The sequence below is a fragment of the Sardina pilchardus genome, chromosome 23 (assembly GCF_963854185.1).
Source record: "Sardina pilchardus chromosome 23, fSarPil1.1, whole genome shotgun sequence".
Lineage (NCBI taxonomy): Eukaryota > Metazoa > Chordata > Actinopteri > Clupeiformes > Clupeidae > Sardina > Sardina pilchardus.
The window spans coordinates 5432566-5453611 of NC_085016.1; the positions used below are offsets into that span (position 1 = coordinate 5432566).

At 41.4% G+C, this 21046-nt stretch overlaps 1 protein-coding gene across 1 annotated transcript; it reads right to left on the reverse strand.

Moving 5' to 3' along the window:
- Positions 1-2139: 2139 nt before the first annotated feature.
- Positions 2140-20486, reverse strand: LOC134071198 (high affinity choline transporter 1-like). Its single transcript, XM_062527821.1, has 8 exons — positions 20196-20486; positions 12763-12876; positions 10734-10889; positions 10372-10520; positions 9797-9940; positions 5783-5936; positions 4656-4873; positions 2140-3244 (listed from the first exon to the last, which is right to left on the reverse strand). Exons 1-8 carry the CDS (start codon positions 20371-20373, stop codon positions 2714-2716), a joined length of 1644 nt encoding a protein of 547 aa, XP_062383805.1. The 5' UTR covers positions 20374-20486; the 3' UTR covers positions 2140-2713.
- Between the last annotated feature and the right edge of the window lie 560 nt (positions 20487-21046).

The window sequence follows — 21046 nt, forward strand, 5'->3', positions numbered from 1 at the left end:
AAGCTCTCATGTAAATGCAGCAATTGACAGCTTTTGCAACCTAAAGCCTTGTTGGAGAATCAAGTCATTAAATTTGACATACAGTATGTAGACAAACTGACAGAGGTCTGAGCTACACGTAAATAAAATACTTGTTTTATTATTGCTTTGTCCTCAAACAGACAAACATATACAGCATATACATATATAAACCAAAATATATATGTAAATCAAAAACATTTATGCATCTACATAAAACAATGAGCAGAACGTCTCACAAAGTAATAAACCCTACTACTTATCTATCTATCTATCTTCTAATCTATCTTCTTAATCTACTCATATAAATTGAGGAATCTGCCTCTCTACAGGCATCCAAGACACATTTAAAAATGGTAAATTTCAGCTCATCTCTCTTTTGAACGGAGAGACGTTTAAAACTTGGGATGAGGCTTAAGAAAAACAGCTCATCAGGGTCAGACGGGGGAGGGGGAGTAGGAGGAGGCGGTTGTGTCGGTGTCGGTGTTGGTGCATCAGAGGCGAGCGCATCAATCAGCTCATGCTCAAAGGCACTCGTGCTTGATTTAGCCCTTCTTTTGCGGGAAGGCCTGAACTCATTAGAGGCTACTGGTGGGGTGGGAGCAGGTGTACTCAGTGGAGCACTTGTGGCCTGAACTCAATAGAGTGGAGCTACTGGTGGGGTAGGAGCAGGTGTACTCAGTGGAGCACTTGTGGCCTGAACTCAATAGAGTGGAGCTACTGGTGGGGTAGGAGCAGCTGTACTCAGTGGAGCACTTGTGCTCGGTGGGGCAGGAGGGCTGGGAACAGGAGGTGGGCTGGGTGCACCTGGGTCAGGCATAATGTCAATTTCCAGCTGGCAGATTAGACACAGTGGGTCAACACTGAATGAATGGGGCCAAGAACCCCATCACTGCCATATACCATATACCGCCACTGGTGCTATGACGGGGACACTCCTTCGCTTCTCCTTATCCTTCTTTTTCTCCTTAACATATACGTCTCGGAGGCTCTTCCACCTACTCCTACACTCTTTCTCTGACATAAAAATAAGAACATACATTTCACATCACTAATAATAAAGGGGTTAATGACTACATTTACCCCCCCCCCCCCCCCCCCCCCCACACACACACACACCTGAGATAACTTATTTGCCATATTTAGCGGTGGCAGTGCAATTTTCCCATTGACAACCAAAGAAATCTGAACATATTAGCAAAGAATACTTTCGTCTGCTTCATAACACCCACCATTGTCACCAACTATCTCCGCAATCTTCCTCCATGCTTCATTCCTCATTAAGTTGTCTCTGTACTGTACGTGTCCAGAGACACGTCATAAATACAAGGGAAACTTGAAACTGCGATGAGTAGCTTTTCGTCCGACATTTCTACATAGAATGTTTATGGCGGTAAAACCTGGACTGCCGGAAAACCTGGACTGCCGCAATGTTGTTGAACGTCAGGAGCGACCTGCTCTGCTATTGGATACTCGCCTCGCGATGTGCTCGCAATGGACGGATTAATTTGCATAAAGTTGGGGATTGCTGAACTTTTCCGACGCACCGCAACCACAGCTCTCGACGCGACACGTACCCAGAATAGTATGCGGGATGCGAATTCGCTTCTCATTGAAATGAATGGGGATAATGCGATGCGGAGTTAGCATCGCGTGCTAGTGGATCACCAGCGTTGAGGTAGAGCATGCGTTGGGGCAGACGCAGTTGCGCTAACGGGAGATTAGCCTAGGCCTACTGGACTCGGTAATGAGAACTTTCTCGGGGTAACGTTAATGTGAGTGTTTGTGTGTGTCTGTGTGCGACATCCCTCTGGCTCTTCTCTCCCCTTCCTACTACTGCGTTATCTGTCTTGTGCCTGTGTGTGTGTGTGTGTGTGTGTGTCTGTGTGTGTGCGTGTGCACACGTTCATGCGTTCGGTGTGTGTGTGTGAGTGAGTGTATGTGCATTTGTGCACATTCGGTGTGTGTGTGTGTGTGTGTGAGAGAGATAAGAATAGAATATACTTTTATTGTCCCGAAGGAAATTTGTCTTGGACTACATTGCTACATGCTGCTAACATAAAAGTGACAAACATACACATATGACATACCTGCATACACATACACATACATGCACATAAGACGTTTGAATTAGGCTTGAATTAGGGTACAACAATTTAGAGCTTTTTTTTTTATTTCCAAATACATTGATGTACCTGTTTACTTTAGTTCTAAGTAGTAGGCCTAAGGGATCATGTGTTGTCTATACACCGGTCAACTGGTCAATATGTCCTTGTTTTAAATGAACTTGCTGAAAAACTGTACAGCTTTACATTTCATTTAGGGCTGTCAATCAATTAAATGTTTTAATCTAATTAATTACATACTCTGTGATTAATTAATCTAAATTAATGTAATCGCAATCTCAAAACTATTTCTTTGCAGTAATGTGGTACTTTAGAGTTGACGAACTCCGGTGATATGCAAATTCTGTGCTGCAGACATTTTTTTTTCAGTAAATGTTCCAATCAATGATCCAGGCAGCACATTCTCGTCTCCCCATTTTACAGTCTAATGGTTACTGACTAGAATGGCTCTGGGTTAAAGGTCATCGATTAATCTGCGTTAATTTTTTTAATCAGTTATTTTGTCTCAAATTAATTAATCTAAATGAATCAGTTATTTTGACAGCCCTAATTTCATTCTGTTTTCATTTTTAAATCTTGACATCTGAATGCATCATTAAGCTCTCTCTATCAGCAGTACTCAATGATATTGGTTCACTATTTTGGCTGTCCAATGCTGTGACCTTGGTGACCCCAAATACATCCCACCTTTTGGGCAGTATCCCACGGCGAAAGAGGGAGGCAAAGATGTAAGAGAACAATAGAATGCAAAGAAACGCAAAGAGTGCAGCTAGTGTGCGGACAGGGAGAGGCTGGACGTACACATCATCAATTACTTCACCTCCCGGAAAGCAGATAACTGGCGGGAGGCCGATTAGGGGCTCCCCACTCAAGACCCTCAAAAGCAGGCTTAAGACAAACCCAACAACCGCCCCATAACTATTGGAGATATCACAGAATAGGACACAAACTAACTGGGGGAGGATGACGCAGTAGGCCATGTCAGAACTTAGGATCCAAAAGAACACAATGCTGTTATCAATGAAAGTCAATGCAGTGCCAATCACACCAGCTACAACGACAGTTATCCGGATCACCCACATCAGCTCCTTGTCTGATGCCTACAGAGAGAGAGAGAAAGAGAGAGAGACAGAGAGAGACAGAGAAAGGGAGAGAATTATTTGTGATTGTTTTTGAAAACTTGCGTCATTCACTGATGTATTTCCCTCTACTTTGTTTATCCATTTTTATTTATTTTTTTAAAACCCTGGCAGTCAGAGGGTTAATAAATGTATTCTTATGCCTGTTGAGATGTAATAGACGCACCCGTAGAATGTCCACTGAACTACCCATTAAACTGAATTGAATTGACTTGATATGATTTATAACAGCAACTCAATGGCAACGCTAACCCCTAACCAATGTTCCCTCTAATTTTTTTCAGCACTGAGCAAAACATTTTTTTTCTGAGCGCAGGTTTTACCGCTGTGAGCAATTCGCAACCACGCGACCTGCCAAAAATGACCATGCCCCCCCCCCCCCCCCCCCCCCCCATTATGACAATAATGAGAAAGTAGTTTTTGTTAAAGACGGTTAATATGATGCTGTTTGGCGCACTCTGCTGTGCCTATGGCCTTCTCACAGTCTATTATAATGCTCAGGAGTGCATTACTCTTTGCGTTTTTCTTTTAAACGTTTCTTATAAAATGGAGATATCAGTTATCAACAATGACAAGCCAGCTGGATCCCTTTTGTGCACGCTCAAACGCGTTCCCAATCAAATGAGTAACATAACGTAAATTAGAGCTATTGCAATGGAGATTATAAAGAGTATAATCTCTATGTAACATGCTGTTTTGACATTGACATTGCAAACGTTCTCTAAGAATAGTGTAAAGCAGTTTGCTGTAACGTTTACCAACGCTGTTGCTGGGAAAAATAGCGAACAGCCAATGATAACCTATCGGGCAAAATCTATGATAAACTAATGCATGCTCGGCGGGCTGCATTAAAGTGCGTGACGGTCCGTAGCACCCCTGCTTTAGGTAATCAAGCTTCCACTCGGACAAAGTTTTAGGCCTACCACTAGCGAACTCCCCTTTCGCTTTTGCCTCCGAGCAAATATGTAAATATCTGTAGAAAATTTTATCCTACCTGGACCATCTTTTGTGTCAGTTTGGACTATTTCATCTAGCCACTCATTTTTAAATGTTAGGCAGACCTTTTTCTGGAGCACCTGCTCAGCCTTTCTTTTCGTCATGGTACCCGCCAAGAGCCTTAAGAATACTTTGTTTGTAACGTTGTCTACATCCGACTTGGTTGTCAGACATGTCAGTATTTTAAATGTTTGTTAACTAGGCTACATCCCGTTTGATAGTCACATTTTTAACCCCTGAAAAAAAAAAAAGTTTGTGCGGTCTGAAAAATATGCGCGGTCTGAAAAATCTGTTGCGCGGCCACTTCGACTGGCCTGCGCATCCGCGCACGCGCGCAGCTTAGAGGGAACATTGCCCCTAACGCAGATAAACAAACCTGTTGTCTGATGATGTTCTTATAGAGGTTTGAGGTGAACATAGAAGTGCAGGAAAGGAGGGATGAATCGATGGAGGACATGGCAGCTGCTGTCACTGCTCCAATCCCAATGATGGAGACATAGGAGGGAGCGAGGTTCTCCAAGCAAAGAGGAAGGACTACATGTGCCTCTTTGCGTTCATATGGAGATGGGCTTCCATAGTCAGTCTGGTTCCAGTCTGTGCACACACACACACACACACATTAGCATACTTTAAACATGAGCCCATCATAGCAATACGACAATGACAGAATAGGTGAGGGGAACAGCAATGTTTTTTCTTAACTTAACTTCCAGAAGTGTTAAAGAGTATGTAAGAATGACCACTAGTGCTTAAAACAGAGGATTCAAACATGCATGAACTGAGCTAAGCGAACTCATGATTCTTTGTGATAACAATCTTAAAGGAACACTTCACCGTTTTTTCATATTAAACTACAGTACGTTATTCCCTTAACTTTGATACATACCTCTCATGTTTCAATGCGTGCACACACTGGCTCTGGCGCACGGCGCTACTTTGCTACTTCACTTAGCTAGCCCAGTTCATTCATGAGGATCCAAACAAAGATGAAGTTAGAAGCGACCAAACACCTCCATGTTTTCCCTATTAAAATACAGTTACACGAGTAGTCACACGACCAAGTATGGTGAGACAAAATGAAACGTGGTGCATTTCTAAGCAGTTAAGAGGGATAACTACAGTATATAGTGTGGCAGAATAACACTTGGGAGCACTTAGACTCGGCGCAGTAATATCCTCACTCCAAAGTGAAACTGAAAGTGCAAGAGTGATGATATTACTGCGCCGAGTGTAAGTGCTACCAAGTGTTATTCCGCCACACAACATAGTTATCCCTCTTACTCGCTTAGAAATGCACCACGTTTTATTTTGTCACACCATAATTGGTCGTGTGACTACTCGTGTTACTGTATTTTAATAGGGAAAACATGGAGATGTTTGATCGTTTCTAAATTCATCTCTGTTTGGATCCTAATGTTTGTGTTTTATTTATTTAAGTTACAATTAATAGAACAAACACATGGACTTGATATTTGGTAGAGGAGTTTAGAAAGCAGTTCAAACCTGTAGATGCAGCCACTGCTCCTATCAGTATTGATGGAACTGACAAGATGACACTCAACACTGCTGCAATGAAACTTGTGATCTGTGCTTTAGCTGGTGAAACTGAAGACAGGTTCCTCTGTTGAAAACTCTGGAAAGACATGGCTCCCAAGCCCTAGCCATTAAAATCAGAGTATTAATATATTGTTTACTTGATCATTTTCCTAGCATTCATACTTAAAGGGATGGTTCGGAATAACTTCACGCTAGGGTCCTTTCTTTGCACCATGACCTAAAGCCAGACGCCTTTTCCCCTTGGTCGGTCCTCGGTCGAGTTAGCATTAACCAGTAGGCAGCCGTGGCCTACTGATTAGGGCTTCGGGCTTAACTGGAGGGTTGCCGGTTTGATCCCTGACCAGTCCACGGCTGAAGTGCCCTTGAGCAAGACACCTAACCCCTCACTGCTCCCCGAGTGCCGCTGTTGGGCCCTACTCTGGGTTAGTGCACCTCACTGTGTTTTCACTGCTGTGTGTGTTCACTAATTCACAAATGGGATAAATGCAGAGACCGAATTTCCCTCACGGGACCAAAAAAGTACATACTTTTATATACTTATAGTTATACAGGCAATGGCTCAGTGCAGGCGCTAATATGATCGAGCAAGGGGAAAAAATGTCCTCGAGGTCATGGTGCAAAGGACCCTAACATGCAATAACTCAGAACCATCCCTTTAAAGCACAGGGCCCTCATTTCAAATGGTGGGCAGAGTACAAAGTCTATCAACAGGTAAGGTTCATGCATGAAGTATAGCTAATTGTGTGGACTATGCAGGCCCGGTTCTCCCTATACGCACACTACGCAAGTTGCGTAGGGCCCCGCAAGTTAATGAAGGCCCCCTCCCCCGTCTCCCCTGAGTCAAGCGACAGACAGGCTACAGTTATTATAGCGACAATCATCATGAAACCGAATTACAAACAGAGGAAGAAACGAGAAAGTTACGAGAATGAACAGCGGGAACAGCAGTCGGGTAAACTTGTGTTCGTTCCTCGGTTTAATGTCAACAAATAATCTGAGTAGCCAAACTGATCCATTTGTTTGCATCTCTGATGCGCGTGTTGCTGCTGGCCTAACAGGGCAGTGAATCCCATGATCTGTCTGTGGCTTGCTTGCTAGCCTTTCCCAGTCAGAGTAATCTCCTTTGCAAAAGTTGTGAAATATAACCACAATTTGCGTTTTTTTGAATGTCGCGGCGACTGGCTACATTTTGAAATAAATGAATAAATTAAGCACTCCAAGAGCGCAGACCTCCGCCCAAGTGCGCATTAGGCTACTCCCAAAATGTAATCCTTCCTTGAGTCATTTCAGACCTTTCCTGAATTCGAAATCCTTCCATAACGTTTGGAGTTATCTTGCTAACACACGAACAAACACCAATGAAGGTGGAGGTATCCTAATAGCCTAACCGTATAGGCTATCTTAAATACGTTCATGTGTGCTCGAGATGAAAGTAGGTTACCCTAATCGGTGATTTCACTCTTCCCATACATTTTTAAAACAAGTAAATGCTTTTACTGTTTTACAATATCAGTCAAGCTTTCTTTGGTTTAGATAGCTTTCTTACTTAACATGCAAAATGGAAAGTAGCCTAATGGATTAACTTTGATTTTCTGTGCTGCATACTGGACAATAGATGCACATCGTGAATTAGGCCTAGGGTAGGGCCTATATGAAGTATTAACATGATTGTTTAAATAGTCTATGTTTGAAAAAACGAATATTGAAGGAAATCAGGGGAAGCCAGTTCAGTAGCCTATGTCTTTGACAAACACAGGTCAGCCTCAGTGAGTAGGCTACTAGCACAATGAAGCAGCCCAGACCCTAAAACTGCTTTTATAGCTGTGAAGGTGATTCAATCACATACAATTATTTTTCTTTCAATTATTTTTACAATTATTTTCTTTCTCCTAGTCCTTTATGGGCAAAACACTATATTTGGTAACTTTTGTTGACAAGATGGGGTGGGATGATTGAATTGGGAACACTGAGGTATCAGGTGCAACTGTAAAAAAAATGGTTACATTTTGGAGGGCCCCTTAGCAGGATTTTGCTTAGAGCCCCATGGAGGGCTGAACCGGCACTGGGACTATGGGGCCATTGAGCTGACTCATCAATGTTATTGCCTTGCCCATATTGTATTAGAAAATAGATTTTGCCTATTTATCAAATTATCTCTCCCTCCCTTCAGCATAGAGATTGCTAAGACATGTGACCAACGTCATCAAAACACAAAGAATTATGGGTATGTTTGGCTAGCCTGATGCCAGCCCATGTAAACTAGTGTTCTGGGTCTATGATCTGGCATGATAATAATGAAAACTAAGCGTGAAAAAATGTTGTGAAAAACAGAACATAATCTTGCGATTCCTGACTGCTGCTATCCATGCCATTCCTCGCCTTTTTGTCACCTCTGAAAGAAAGCACTAATTACTTAATGGCCTAGCCTATTTAAGGTAGGGGTCTTTCACACAGAGACACACACGGGAGACAGGGAAGCCGCATGGACGAGGTGGAGGTCCTGGATTAAGGGAAGTCTTGATGTTCTTTGAAGTGTAAAAAGTAACCCTTGCTTGCTGTGAGGCAAAGGGGAAAGTTTGGTCCATAGTTTTGCGAGGTCACCTTGTTTGGACCTGTTGCTCGGCAGTGTTGTGCACGTTCACACTCTTCAGTAACTAGTTCAAAGTTCAGTTCACACACGTGCAAAGTGAACTGTTCACGTTCATAGTTCACCATTTTTAATTTTGAACTAGTTCAAATTCAGTTCATTTGAACGAAAATCTGTTTCTGGCGGAATATAGGCTACAGCCACCTGTTGTTCTCATTTAATTGAGAATGTCCGTAAATTGGGCTTTATTTCGCTGGGCAGATACATTTCTTTTAGGTCTATGGCAGATACCGACGCCTAATAAATGCGGCCGCGCATATTAATAATTAATAATAAATGCGTCAGCTGTGCATGCCTGACAGCAGAAGAGTGTAGTTTTTACAACGGGAGTATGGAGGAGGCTGCCTTGCTGCATTACCTGCAGTGATGGAACTGTTCAGTGACATACTGTAGAGCTCTTTGAACACGTTATGCATCCCTCTATCATCACTGACAAGTGTAGAACATTTCCGTGATTGCATTCATATAGCAGCGGTTCTGTGTACAATGCATCATGCGTAACGTGATCATGGGTAATGTAGCCTAGTAAGGTAGTGCTGTAGTTTAGGAGTGGCGCCCGTGGGCAGTGAGTGTGACAACCACATACTGTTTCTAAATTGCCAGCAGATAGTGTCACTCGACTTCTCAGGACAAAATAAATTCCGTAACGTTTAATTGGACATCAACATTGACGTTCGTCGTTCATTTCCCATAATCTGAGCGAATTCACGTTCAAATTCATTATTTACAAATGTGTTGCGTTCAGTTCAGCGTTCACAGAAAAATTAACGTGTTCAATGAACACGTTCTTTTGAACTCGTTCATGCACAACACTGTTGCTCGGAAAGTTGCCTAGTTAATTGCCTATAAGTGTTGCCTGCCTATTGAAGATCCCTGTATCATGCCTGGACTCTGATCTGATCGTGCTTCCCTGATCAGCCTGTTGGAAATAAATGGATGTTTTGTATTGTACTGCTGTCTCTTGCCACCTCCTTCCTCAACACCACCAAAACCAGTGTCGCACCTCCCACAACGTGGGGTGGCCACCTCGGTCCCTCACAGTAGCCTACAGTGTTTCAGTATAGCTCTCAAAGTATACTATACAGGCATTTTCATTTGTTCCTTTTCCACTATAACAATAGAATCCACTATTCAATGCAACACACAAATTATTTTACCTTAAAATAACATTCTGACGCTACACCGACTTGAAAAAAAAATGCCAATGCATGCCTGCACAAACTGGGTACTGTTTTAGCACCAACAGGCATAGCATAGCAAGGAGCATATAGAGATCAATTATCCTTGGTGGTTCTTTAACATTTTGTCCTTACCAATGTGAGCCAGTTATCCAACCAAAGCGAGATGTCCCGGGTCTTGAGCTGACCAAGCCACGGTGCCTGGTAGGTGTGATTGAAGGCTGTGACGCTGATGTCAAGAGGGATGGGATTCAAGAGCATGAACGGCACACAGAGCCACTGGAGGAAAACACATGATGACACAGTAGCAAAGATCACAACACTCAAAGATAGTCAAATTGATGAATCGAGGCCTTCTCATTCCAACATTTGAGAAGATAGTTGTCTGCAACAAAAAAAAGTCACAAACTGCCTCTGGATATAGACTTGGTATATAGACCAGGGATGGGAATGTCTTGGCACCACACGATTTGATTTAATTTTTGAATCTCCAATATTTTTGTTCATGTTTCACAACCCCCTAAACGGGGTGATGGGGGAGTAAACAAAAGGTCAATCATGCCATTTCCAACCGCTGCCATTGGTTACTTAAAGGAAGGGGCGGGATATGTAGACAACTGCCATATTGACATTTCAAACCCTATACATTTCTATGGAGGATTCTTTCAATGCTTTGTCTCCTCCTTTATAACATCTCTGGTGAAACTCACCAGACCAACGAAGATGAAGATTAACTGGATGACATCAGTGTAGGCCACAGAGTACAGCCCCCCAAGGAGAGTGTAGATGGTTGCTACAGCTGCAGATATCACCACAGAGTAGGCATGCTGGAGACCAAGGACGGTGCTAATCATCCCACCTAGGAGTGTTCAGAGAGAAACAGGGTTGCTCAGGCCAGCTCGCTCATGTATTAAGACTTCAGGAAGTACTTAAAATCCAATATATATGATTAAGATAGATTTAGAACACCCATAACAGTTGCTGTTTTTTTCTGGATGCTGCATCTTTAGCACCAACACAAATGTAATGTTAAACCCATAGAAGGTGTTGCTATATCAAAGGTTTACTTTACCCAGAGCTGTGAGAGAACATGCCACCCACAATACGTCTCCAACGAGGGAAGGGATAACCATCAGAACAGTCATAGTTTTGCCGTACCTGATCTGAAATGGGTCTATAACAGTCACATACTTCCTGTCCCTCATTGGCTTAGCAAAGACTAAACCACCTGAAAGAGAGAAGAAATCAGAGTGATGAGAGGAAATATGCATGTTTACATTTTTGGCAAGCTCCCCCTAGAGTGGCGATATATTTATATTTTGTTCTGCCGTTGTAAATAGCCTGCTTCTCGTGGCTTGTTCTCCTGTACACAATGAACATGTATTGTGAAGGTGAAGGATTAACAACAGGCAAAAAAGCACTATTTAAGTACGATGGTTAACAGTCATAACTTAGATGTTGGACTATGTCTGCGTGTGGAACTGGAGCCGGAATCCAGTTCACTCATTATGTTTGTGTGATACTCTATTCAGAGGAAGACATATGTGACCCTGCAAAGCGAAACCAGTCGTTTCGGTAAAATTTACTAAATTAAGTTATTGTGCTCACGTGAACGGCCATAAACTAAGCTTTCCAACAATATGAATATCGAGGGTATTACACAAACTATTGCTAAGATAACCGCATCCAAGGTTGACATGGTTCTCCTGTCACAATATGCCAGAAGAGGAGAAAATCACCTTTTTAAGCAGCGTGGACAACGGGAATGACTGCAAATGTGTTGAATCTTCACCGGATTTAACAGTCAAGACGTATGTTTTTCCGTGAAAATAGTTCACGATATTAAACTGTAGATTATGTAGCTGCAGCCATACAAGTTTGATGGTTTGGTTTATTTATCTTAGACTTGCATATTTTTCACAATTATATTCTTATTTTTTATACTGCTGCAATGTACATATTCCTATGAAATTAATGATTGCTGTAATGAGATTTATTAACATTGTAATATGTGATGGACTCAATCTCCCACAATGCATCCACGTATGTCACTTCCTGTTAGTTGTTGATTTTAATGAATGAGCTCGTGGGGCTACAAGGGTAAGCTACCTGTTTGATGCGCTCATGCTCACAAGAAGTCACCAACCCAACAAGTTTAACCTCGCCTCTTAGCCAACAAGCCGGCACAAGTGGTATGTTGCGCTTTGTTTGTTTATTATTTAATTATGCTCAAGTTTGTGTCTGTGTTTATGAATGTATGATTGACTGTGGTATGTTTGTCTTGTTTGTTTAGTTCTACGTTGTTTGTATCAATAAAACATCAGTATTAAGAACCTGGCCTCGGAGTTGACTAAGGGCGACACTAGAATTATGCAAAAACGTGAAATTGAACATCTTAACCCGGAAGTTTGTTTATTGATTCTCTCAAAATAACGTTGTGCGCAAAGCGACTGATTTTGCTTTGAAGAGTCACATATGGGTGATTGGGCCAAGTCTGTTTTTTTTTTCATTGCTGTGTCCTTCTATTGTGGTTGGAATTATTTTTGGAATTAAAAAAGCCTTAAGCATTTGCATTGGCATTTTCATGTTCTTTGGTTTCCTTCCAACACCCATGCTTACATCCAGGTAAATACAAATTATTTTGCTGTTTTAATGTCAATTACGGTTGGTTATTACATCATGCACCAATTGTTAAAGAGACCCTATGCAACTTTTTCATAGTCATAAAATTGCTCAGAAATCAAAAACCAGAGATGAAATCGCCAATCCTGCATAGTTCCTCTTTAAATAAAAAAATAAAAAATCGCAGCACCCACATTATGTAACAACCGCAATATGTAATAACGTCTTACATAATGCGGCAAAATGTATTACATTTATATTTATTTATATTACAGAAGCTTATCACATAATACGGCAGATTATTACAAAATGCGGCAATTATTACATAATGGCGTGCACATTTATTACATTATCACATAATGCCGTGTTATTACATAATACGGTGTTACAGGGTCTTCTTTTATCAGTGCTATCAAAATGACCAAAAAAGTCCGTCATGATTTTACAACTCACAAATGCAAATTCTGTAACAAACTTACCAACAATAAATGACAGTGCATACTGCAGTGGCATCTGTGCCCAGATCAGTCCCTGGTTTGGGCTATAGACAGCTTCTGCTATACCAAGTACGTAACCTCCTCCAACCCAGGAAGCTATGAAAAATGAAGATATAATGTCATGTGGAAAAGTCATGCATCCTTGGTTGCAATTCAAAATATATTTCACAAAGGTTTCAAGGTTTAACTTTTTTAACCATTATCACTTTACTCTCCTGGGGGATGTTTTTTTTACACTAATGAGCGTTTACAACGGAAGCCCGTTTCCACCACTCTTTTAAAATAAACGAAAAAACGGCCACAACAAATAAGTAACTAGAAAAGCACTCAGAGAGTGCAGACCTCCACCTGCATTGTTGTCATACATTTGAACCTAAACTATTTAGATCCCACCACGTGGCCATACCATGCCATTACACCACTAAGCAAAATTCATAAAGGCCTCTGAAATCCTAGGGGGCCAAAACTGACATTAAAACTTTGTCGGACACTTTTTGGTACAAAATACAACCTATCCAGTATTCATATTGAACCCCTCAACATGAGTTCTAGCCAGGTTGTCAGCTTATTTATTTATTTATTTTTCATTTTATCACTATATTCTTAAAAATGGAAAAAGCTGTTTTTTTTCCCCTAAAGTGCTTCCATTTTCTTCCATGTTACCTACTGTAATTTTGGGCAAATGTGCAATATAATCCAACTTGTGTGCAAGCATGATCATTAAACAATAATGATCAATAACTACCACAACAGTATCACACCACAAGGGCCACTGTTGTGTCAGGGGGCCAATTCTGAAAAAGGACTTTTGCAGGCATTTTTTGGTTCAAGCTGCCAGCGTCACCCTATTTTTTTTGTTAGAAGACACAAATAGGTAAGATATCAGGATGGTTGTCAAGATGATGTTTAAAGCTTGTAGGGAGAGACATGCAATGCTGCACAAGTTATAATACTTTAATGTTAAGGTGAAAATGCAGAACTGTAGATGGTGGTGTAGTGCTATTTAACTTCATTAATATACCAGGTTGTGACACAAATTATATTTAATGGACATATTACTATAGTTACTCAACCCAAACATAACTACTCTCTCACTTCTTTAGTGTTAGGGGCTAGTAACTAGTTAGCAATAATAACTTTGTTATAGTCGTATGGCAAAGGTATGTTTTCCTCCTGTAAAACCCGGGAAGTTAACTTAACTCAAATCATTTTACTGTAAAGCCTGGGAAGCTAACTTAACTGAAATTATTTGAGTAAATCGGATGCCTTGACATTTGAGTTTGGCAACTCATTTAATTTAAGTGTAAATACACTATACTGCCAAAAGTATTGGCTCACCTGCCTTCACTCACATGTGAACTTCGGTCAAATCCCATCCTTAATCCATATTGTTTATGATGACGTCAGTCCACCTTTTGCAGCTATAACAGCTTCAACTAATCTGGGAAAACTTTCCACGAGGTTAAGGAGTGAGTTTATGTTTATTTTGCTCATTATTTCAGAAGCGCATTTGTGAGGCCACACACTGATGTTGGATGAGGTGACTGCCTCTCAGGATACGCTCTAATTCATCCCAAAGGTGTTCTATTGGGTGCAGGCCAGTTAAGTTCATCCACATCAAACTCTGTAACCCTTGCCTTAATACCTTGCTTTGAGCACTGGTGCACAGTCATGTTAGAGCAGGAAGGGGCTATCCCTGAGCTGAGCTTGGTCCCTTAGTTCCAGTGAAAGGAACTCTGAATTCTTCAGCATTAACCAAGAGATTTTGGACAATTCCACGCTCCCAACTTTGTGGGAATTTTGGGGATGGCCCCTTTCTGTTCCAATATGACTGTGCACCATTTAAAAACACATAGCAGCCCTCTCCTATTGAAGACATACTGTACGTTACAAAGTTTGAATGACGTTTCTAAGTTAAACGGTTCAAGCTGAATAGAAAAAATGAAATTGGTAAGAGGAATAATAATAAGAAGTTTTGGAAGAACAGTAGCCTACAGTGCATTTTCATGCACTGTAATAAGCAACTGGGACTCTGAAAACAAGCCCAATACAAGCGACCCAGCGACCGACTCAGCGCCAATAGTGCCAGTGCTGAAGGAAAACGGCGGATTGCAAATATGTGGAGACTACAAACTGACAATTAATCAGGCATTCCAACTTGACACCCACCCCTACCTCGAATGGAGGATCTGTTTGCTAGGTTAGTTAGTAGGTGCAAAAACATTCACAAAGCTGGACATGAGTTATGCGTACCAGCAGCAACTGCCAGATGAGGGGACGTGAGACAAGTGTGAGCCTGCATGCTTTTGGGGTGTGTGTGTAAAGCGAGTGTGAGCCTGTATGCTTTTGGGGGTTATGTGAGAGAGTGTGTGTGTGTGTGTGTGTGTGTGTGCGCGTGTGTGTGCAAAAAATCGGCCCTGGCATTTTGGACCAGACCGGCCCACCTTATTCGCTATAACGCAAACATTTTCTGTCTTTTGAATGTGTATATAGTAACTGTGGGTTGGTGCTCTACGATGTGCTTGGGCCAGCCCAATGTCAATCGGGCCGTCAACTGATCAACTGTCTGGCTTATGGGCCAGATGGCCAGTCCACCCCTGGTGTGCACTGTGCAACTTGTGGTCTAAGTATGTAGAGTGTATGTTTATGTTTAAGATTGCTTCAGTGTATGTTTGCTACAGTACAGTATGTGGTTGTCTTTACAACGTAAACTTATACCTAATCATTTGTTATTTGTCAATAAACTAGATGTACCGCAAAGCGATACACAATATGACCGCCGCTCAGTCCAGCACATTCTCTCCGCAAATATCAATCACGCTTGTGTTTCCATCGCCTACTCCATCCCTACTGCAACTTTTATGTATGTAAATGAGTGTGTGCATGTGTGCGCTTGCTTTTGTGTATGAGTGCTTCTCTGTGTAGTGTGAATGTGTGTCTGCTTGTGTGTGTGTTTTATGTGTCTCTGTGTATATGTTCACTGTGTTCTCTGCCGTCACTGTCACTCCAATATCGGATAACACACACACACACACACACACACACACACACACACACACATACACAGGCACACACTCACACACACGCACACAAACACACACTCGCGCACACACACACACACACACACACACACACAGGCACACCCAGAGAGAGAGAGAGAGAGAGAAAGAGAGAACACACACAGAATACACACAGATAACACAGACACAGAGAGAGAGAGAGAGAGAAGGAAAGAGAACACACACAGAACATGCACATACACACATATACACACATGCAAACACACAGATGGGCACACAGAAACGCACCCACACACACAGGCTATAGTACATCACACACACACTGACTTCTCAGCTCCGGTGTGTGTGTGTGTGTGTGTGTGTGTGTGTGTGTGTGTGTGTGTGCACTGTGCATCTCTCTGTGTGTGTGTGTGTGTGTGTGTGTGTGTGTGTGAGGTGTGTGTAGGTGTGTGTGTGTGTGTGTGTAAGGGTGTATGTGTGCATGCGTGTGGGCGTGTGGGCGTGTTTGTGCATGTGTTTGTGTAATTTTTTATGTACATGTGTGTATGTAGTGGTGCGTGTGTGTGTAGGTATGCGTGTGTGTGTGTGTGTGTATTTATGTGTGTGTGTGTGTGTGTGTGTGTGTGTGTGTGTGTTCCTGCATGTTTGTTGCACCCAGAGCAACCATTCTCTTTTACCATTCTCTTTTTCTCTCAAACATATTTGGAAACTAGTTGATTAAAGGTTTCTAATGGTGTCACTTATATGTTTCTAGGACAAAAACTAGCAGAGATTGAGATGTTTGGAACAGTTTTTGAAATCCCCAGGGGGGGCTTTAGACTCCAGAGGGTTAATACCACCATCTACTGGCCGATGGGTATACAGTCCTGAATGTACACATAAATCCATTTATTTTATAGCCCCCCATGGATGAAATTCCACAAAACTTGGCATACTCCCAGAGGGTGTCAGGTTAATCATACACATGAAATTTGGTGCAGTTCATAACATCTCATTTGAAGATAGGGGCAATTAAAGCAATATTACATTGCATTTTCAATTTTTACCATGGGGGTGCAAATCACAAATGACTGGTTATAAGCTAAGTTGATGCAAGCTCTAGAGAACAACATACCATAAACATTTTGTCATCCTCGGTGCCACGGTTCAGGTAGTTATGTAGGAAAAACTGTAATTTTTGGGCTTCGGGCGGTGGCAGCGCGGGGGTGGAATGACCCCCGGGGACGAAACGAAAATTTTCCATAGAAGTCTACTGGGGCTACATGCCCACCAAGTTTCATGCGCTCCGGTGTTACGGTGTCCCGGGAATCGTTGACGAAAAATGACGGGAAAAAAGAATAAAAAAAAAATAAAAAAAAAAAAAAAACTTTGACAACAACTATATGACCGCTTCGCTAGCTACGCTAGCGGCGGTCATAATTATTTACTTATCAGCTAGTTGGTTAAAATAATCTAGTTAGATTGGTTAATTTGTCAACTAAGAAAAAATGGTTGAAAATGTAACCAATTGACTTGACTAATATGTTGGTCAGACACATTACACAATCTAATGGTCAAAAAAGCCTAGTTAGATTGGTTAATTTGTCAACTAATGAAAACTGGTTAACGTTTAACTATAAGTCAGATTTGTCAATTTGACTAATATGAGTCATTCCGTGTGAAATCAGACAAAATGCAGGAAAATGGTTGCAGCACCAACTCCGAAACATAATATAATATACAGTATATATATTATATAATAGTAATAATAATAACAATAATAACTAGAGAATGTAATTCCAGGGAAATTACGAGTGCATGAAAATGCAAAAATGTACAGATAAATCATGTAGATATGTTTACCAATGCTAACCAGGTTGATTAGCTAACTTAGTTGATGATTTCTAGCAGTTATGCTAAAAATGCTAACTATGCTAACAATGTTAACTATGCTAACCAGGTTGACTAGCTAACTTAGCTAATGATTTCAAGCAGTTATGCTAAAAATGCTAACAATGCTAACCATGCTAACTTGCTAGTGAGGACTTTTATTTTGAAACATTTGTTGCTAGGGTATCCATGGTGGCCACTATCAGGAATAAAGAAGTTACTGCAGTATATCATGTTGGTTGCTGTGGAAACTGTCATAAATGCTTAATTTTAATGGTTGCTATGTTGGTTGCTAGGTACATGGAGGTTTCATGTAGTTGACTGGAGATAACTGACAGTTGGAATGGTTGAACAGTTAAAGAGTTGAGTAGTTACAATGGTTAAATGATTTAATAGTGTATTATTGCAGTGAGGACTTTTATTTTGAAACAGTTGTGGACAGAGGAAACAGTTTACAGGATATGTAGTCTTCACAGAGAGATTGCATGCTTAAAGCCTGAGAGAGACAGAGCAGGTGGGGCTGGCCACCTGGCATAACATTCTAATTGCCCTACTATGATGTCATAATCCAATGTTAAGTCTATGGGGAAATTGTAATAGTTTTTATTTAATAGTTCAAAAAGTATAAAAGTTACAAAGTTGAAAATTACATAGCTGAAGTCACCAGTGGCGTCATGCCCATTGAAGTAAAGGGGGCACGTGCCCCCTCTGATTTTTCGTCCCTGATATTTTTTTTAATCATAACTTTCCGATCATGCTCCATAATAATCAATTCTAGCGCCTATAACGACTCAAATGTATTCTTCTGGATGTGTAATAAACATATAGCTAAAGACCGGCCATCAGCCCTTTTCCTAAAATTGGTTTCTGTAGCATATAGCCTACTATGTTCCCGTAGAAACGCACACGCATGTTGAGCGCGCATTGTTGTGTTTATGTTGAACTGTTACAGTTAACGTTAGGCTAATTAACTGCACAGTTTGGACAGCTACAGTCAATGGTGTTGAAGTGGTAAGTAGGCTGGCTATGCAATAAATCAACATTAGCTACATTCGGATGATATTAAAAAGTAGCGGAATTATTTGTGGACCTGGAAATGTTGGTGATGATCACAAAGTTCACCAAACGCTCCAAAATCGCATTTAGGGGAAGCCGGCTTCTCAGGGAGTGAATGGGCAGTGGGATGTAGCCCGCCAGGACAAACTGGTTTATCTACCACTTTAAACGTGGCTAGAACTCGTTGTGATTGAAAGCTGTCGCGATTGGAGAGGAAGAGTTTCAAGTTCAGGGATGCGTTGACGTTACGTTAGTGTTGGCAGGTGAAGTCAAAGCCAAGGCAAGTTCAAATTCTCGTAGGCTACACTACAGTATATTTGTGAGCAATAGGCCTACAGTCGGTTCCTATTTATCCTAGGCCTACTGTAAATGAAACCGTAATGTAGAGTTAGGCTCTACAGAGTTTGTGACTTTTGTTTCAGTTGCGTATAGCTCGCTATATCTAGGCTAACGACTGACAAGGCTATGTTTACTTGAATTTTAAAAGCCATTTGATAAGTCTTCCCCAACAGGAGAGATTCAAAATAGAACAGCAAGGCAGGTGATAGTAGCCACAGAGAAATAACTAAAGCCTACCAAATAGCCTATTCTATTCAAAGGTAGCCTATTAGTCTATTCTAGGATTTTGGGATCTTTATACTAATATAGCACGCTCAATATGTATCTAATAATTGACTCCCCCCCCCCCCCCGTCGGAAAATTATTGCAACGTCGCTGATTGTGCCCCCTAAGAATTTTGGCTTGCATGACGCCTCTGGAAGTCACCTACATGTAAGTAAGACCTACGCAGCGCAGTTTGAATGAAGTTTCTACGTCGAATGGTTGAAGCTGAATTGAACGCACAAAAAGTGTCTGAAGACTATAATAATATCGATAAGAATAAACAGCATAACAGTAGAGTGCTCTAATAATACATTTTATTTAAAGCGCCTTTCATGACACCCAAGGTCACTTCACAAGGTTGTAAAATCATCACATAAAAAGAAAAATATATATATAAAGGGTTTCTGCAGGGTTCATATAAAAATATTTTTGTTCAATTCTATTGTTTTCATAGTCTTTTTGCCCTTGATTTTTTATCCTTATCTAGGAGGCCATGTTTGGACATTCACATCTTTAAAAAGATTATTCCTAGCCTAACTAAGCTTTATAGAATGGAAGACAAGCATGTTCTCAGTTTTTTCAAGATTCAACCATTACAAGTTTGTACTTCAGTCTCAGTGGTTGTATAGAAGTCCCTAGTTTATGAACAAAACATGCAACAAAAAAAATGCTATTGAGGACACACCTGCCATCAATGAGTATTTTCTCCAGAAATATAATCCTTTGTTAATGTTTGTTAGACAAAATGTGATGTCTCCAAACCAAAAGATATCCTTGCTTGCAGCTCAAAATATTTTCTAGAAACTTTTCTGTCCTGCAATTTGTTAACATTTTGGGAGTATCTGATACTGCTGATAGCACACTCACCAGTCATTGTGAAAATCCCAACAGTCAGATCTATGGAGCGTTCTCCTAGCAGAGCCACCTCTGTGACTGTTCCAGTGGTCTTTTTTGCTTTGGATTTCTTGGAGGCCCATATTCCCGTGGCCAGGACTGCAGCATAGAAGCCTATCATGGCTATAAGGCCTGGTATGTTAAGAGCCATGTTTTTAAACCTCTTTGCCTGCTGGCTCTGCACAAAGACACACAAGTTTTCAGCAAAGCTGAGATCCAGTTAAAGTGGGCAGAGCTCTTGGCTGGCTTTTGAGCCTACAGAGTCCTGTCTTATCTATGTTTGGTATTGGGACCAATGATATCTGCTCAACTTTGGCATGGTAGTGGCTGTCACACATCTTCAGTCTCTACTGATTGCCTTAGCCCCTCCCTTTTACAAGAAGAGGAGGACGAGCATGAATTCCTAAAGAGATTTGGAGCAAGGGGATCACTTCCACTCCACTCCACTTTATGAAGTCGGTTAATTAATGTGATTTGTGTGCTGTAATTCTTATGAATGATGAATCTATCATATGAGGCCTGGTATTAAGGGGCATGATTTTATTTTAAACCTATTTGCCTGCTGCTCTACACAAAAAACACTTGAGTTCTCAGCAAACAAAGAGAACCCGTTAAAGTGAGCCGAGCTTTTGGCTGGCTTTTGAGCCTGTAGGGTCCTGCCTGATCTAGTTTAGTGTTGGGACCAATGATATCTGCTTAACCTTATGGCTGTGTCCCGCTGCCACACGCTCCGCCCTTCAACAACAGTGTCGGCTGAGCAGGCACGTGCACAGGGGGGTTGCTCAGGTTGCTCGGGCAACTGCCCAAATGCCCTTCTAGACTCA

Coding starts and splice junctions, on each gene's coding strand:
- LOC134071198 (XM_062527821.1), bottom strand. CDS start 20,373: ATGGCTCTTAACATACCAGGCCTTATAGCCATGATAGGCTTCTATGCT. Junction 12,877..20,195: donor TGGGATTTTCACAATGACTG/GTGAGTGTGCTA, acceptor CATTTTTCATAG/CTTCCTGGGTTGGAGGAGGT. Junction 3,245..4,655: donor AGAACATCATCAGACAACAG/GTTTGTTTATCT, acceptor CTCTCTCTGTAG/GCATCAGACAAGGAGCTGAT.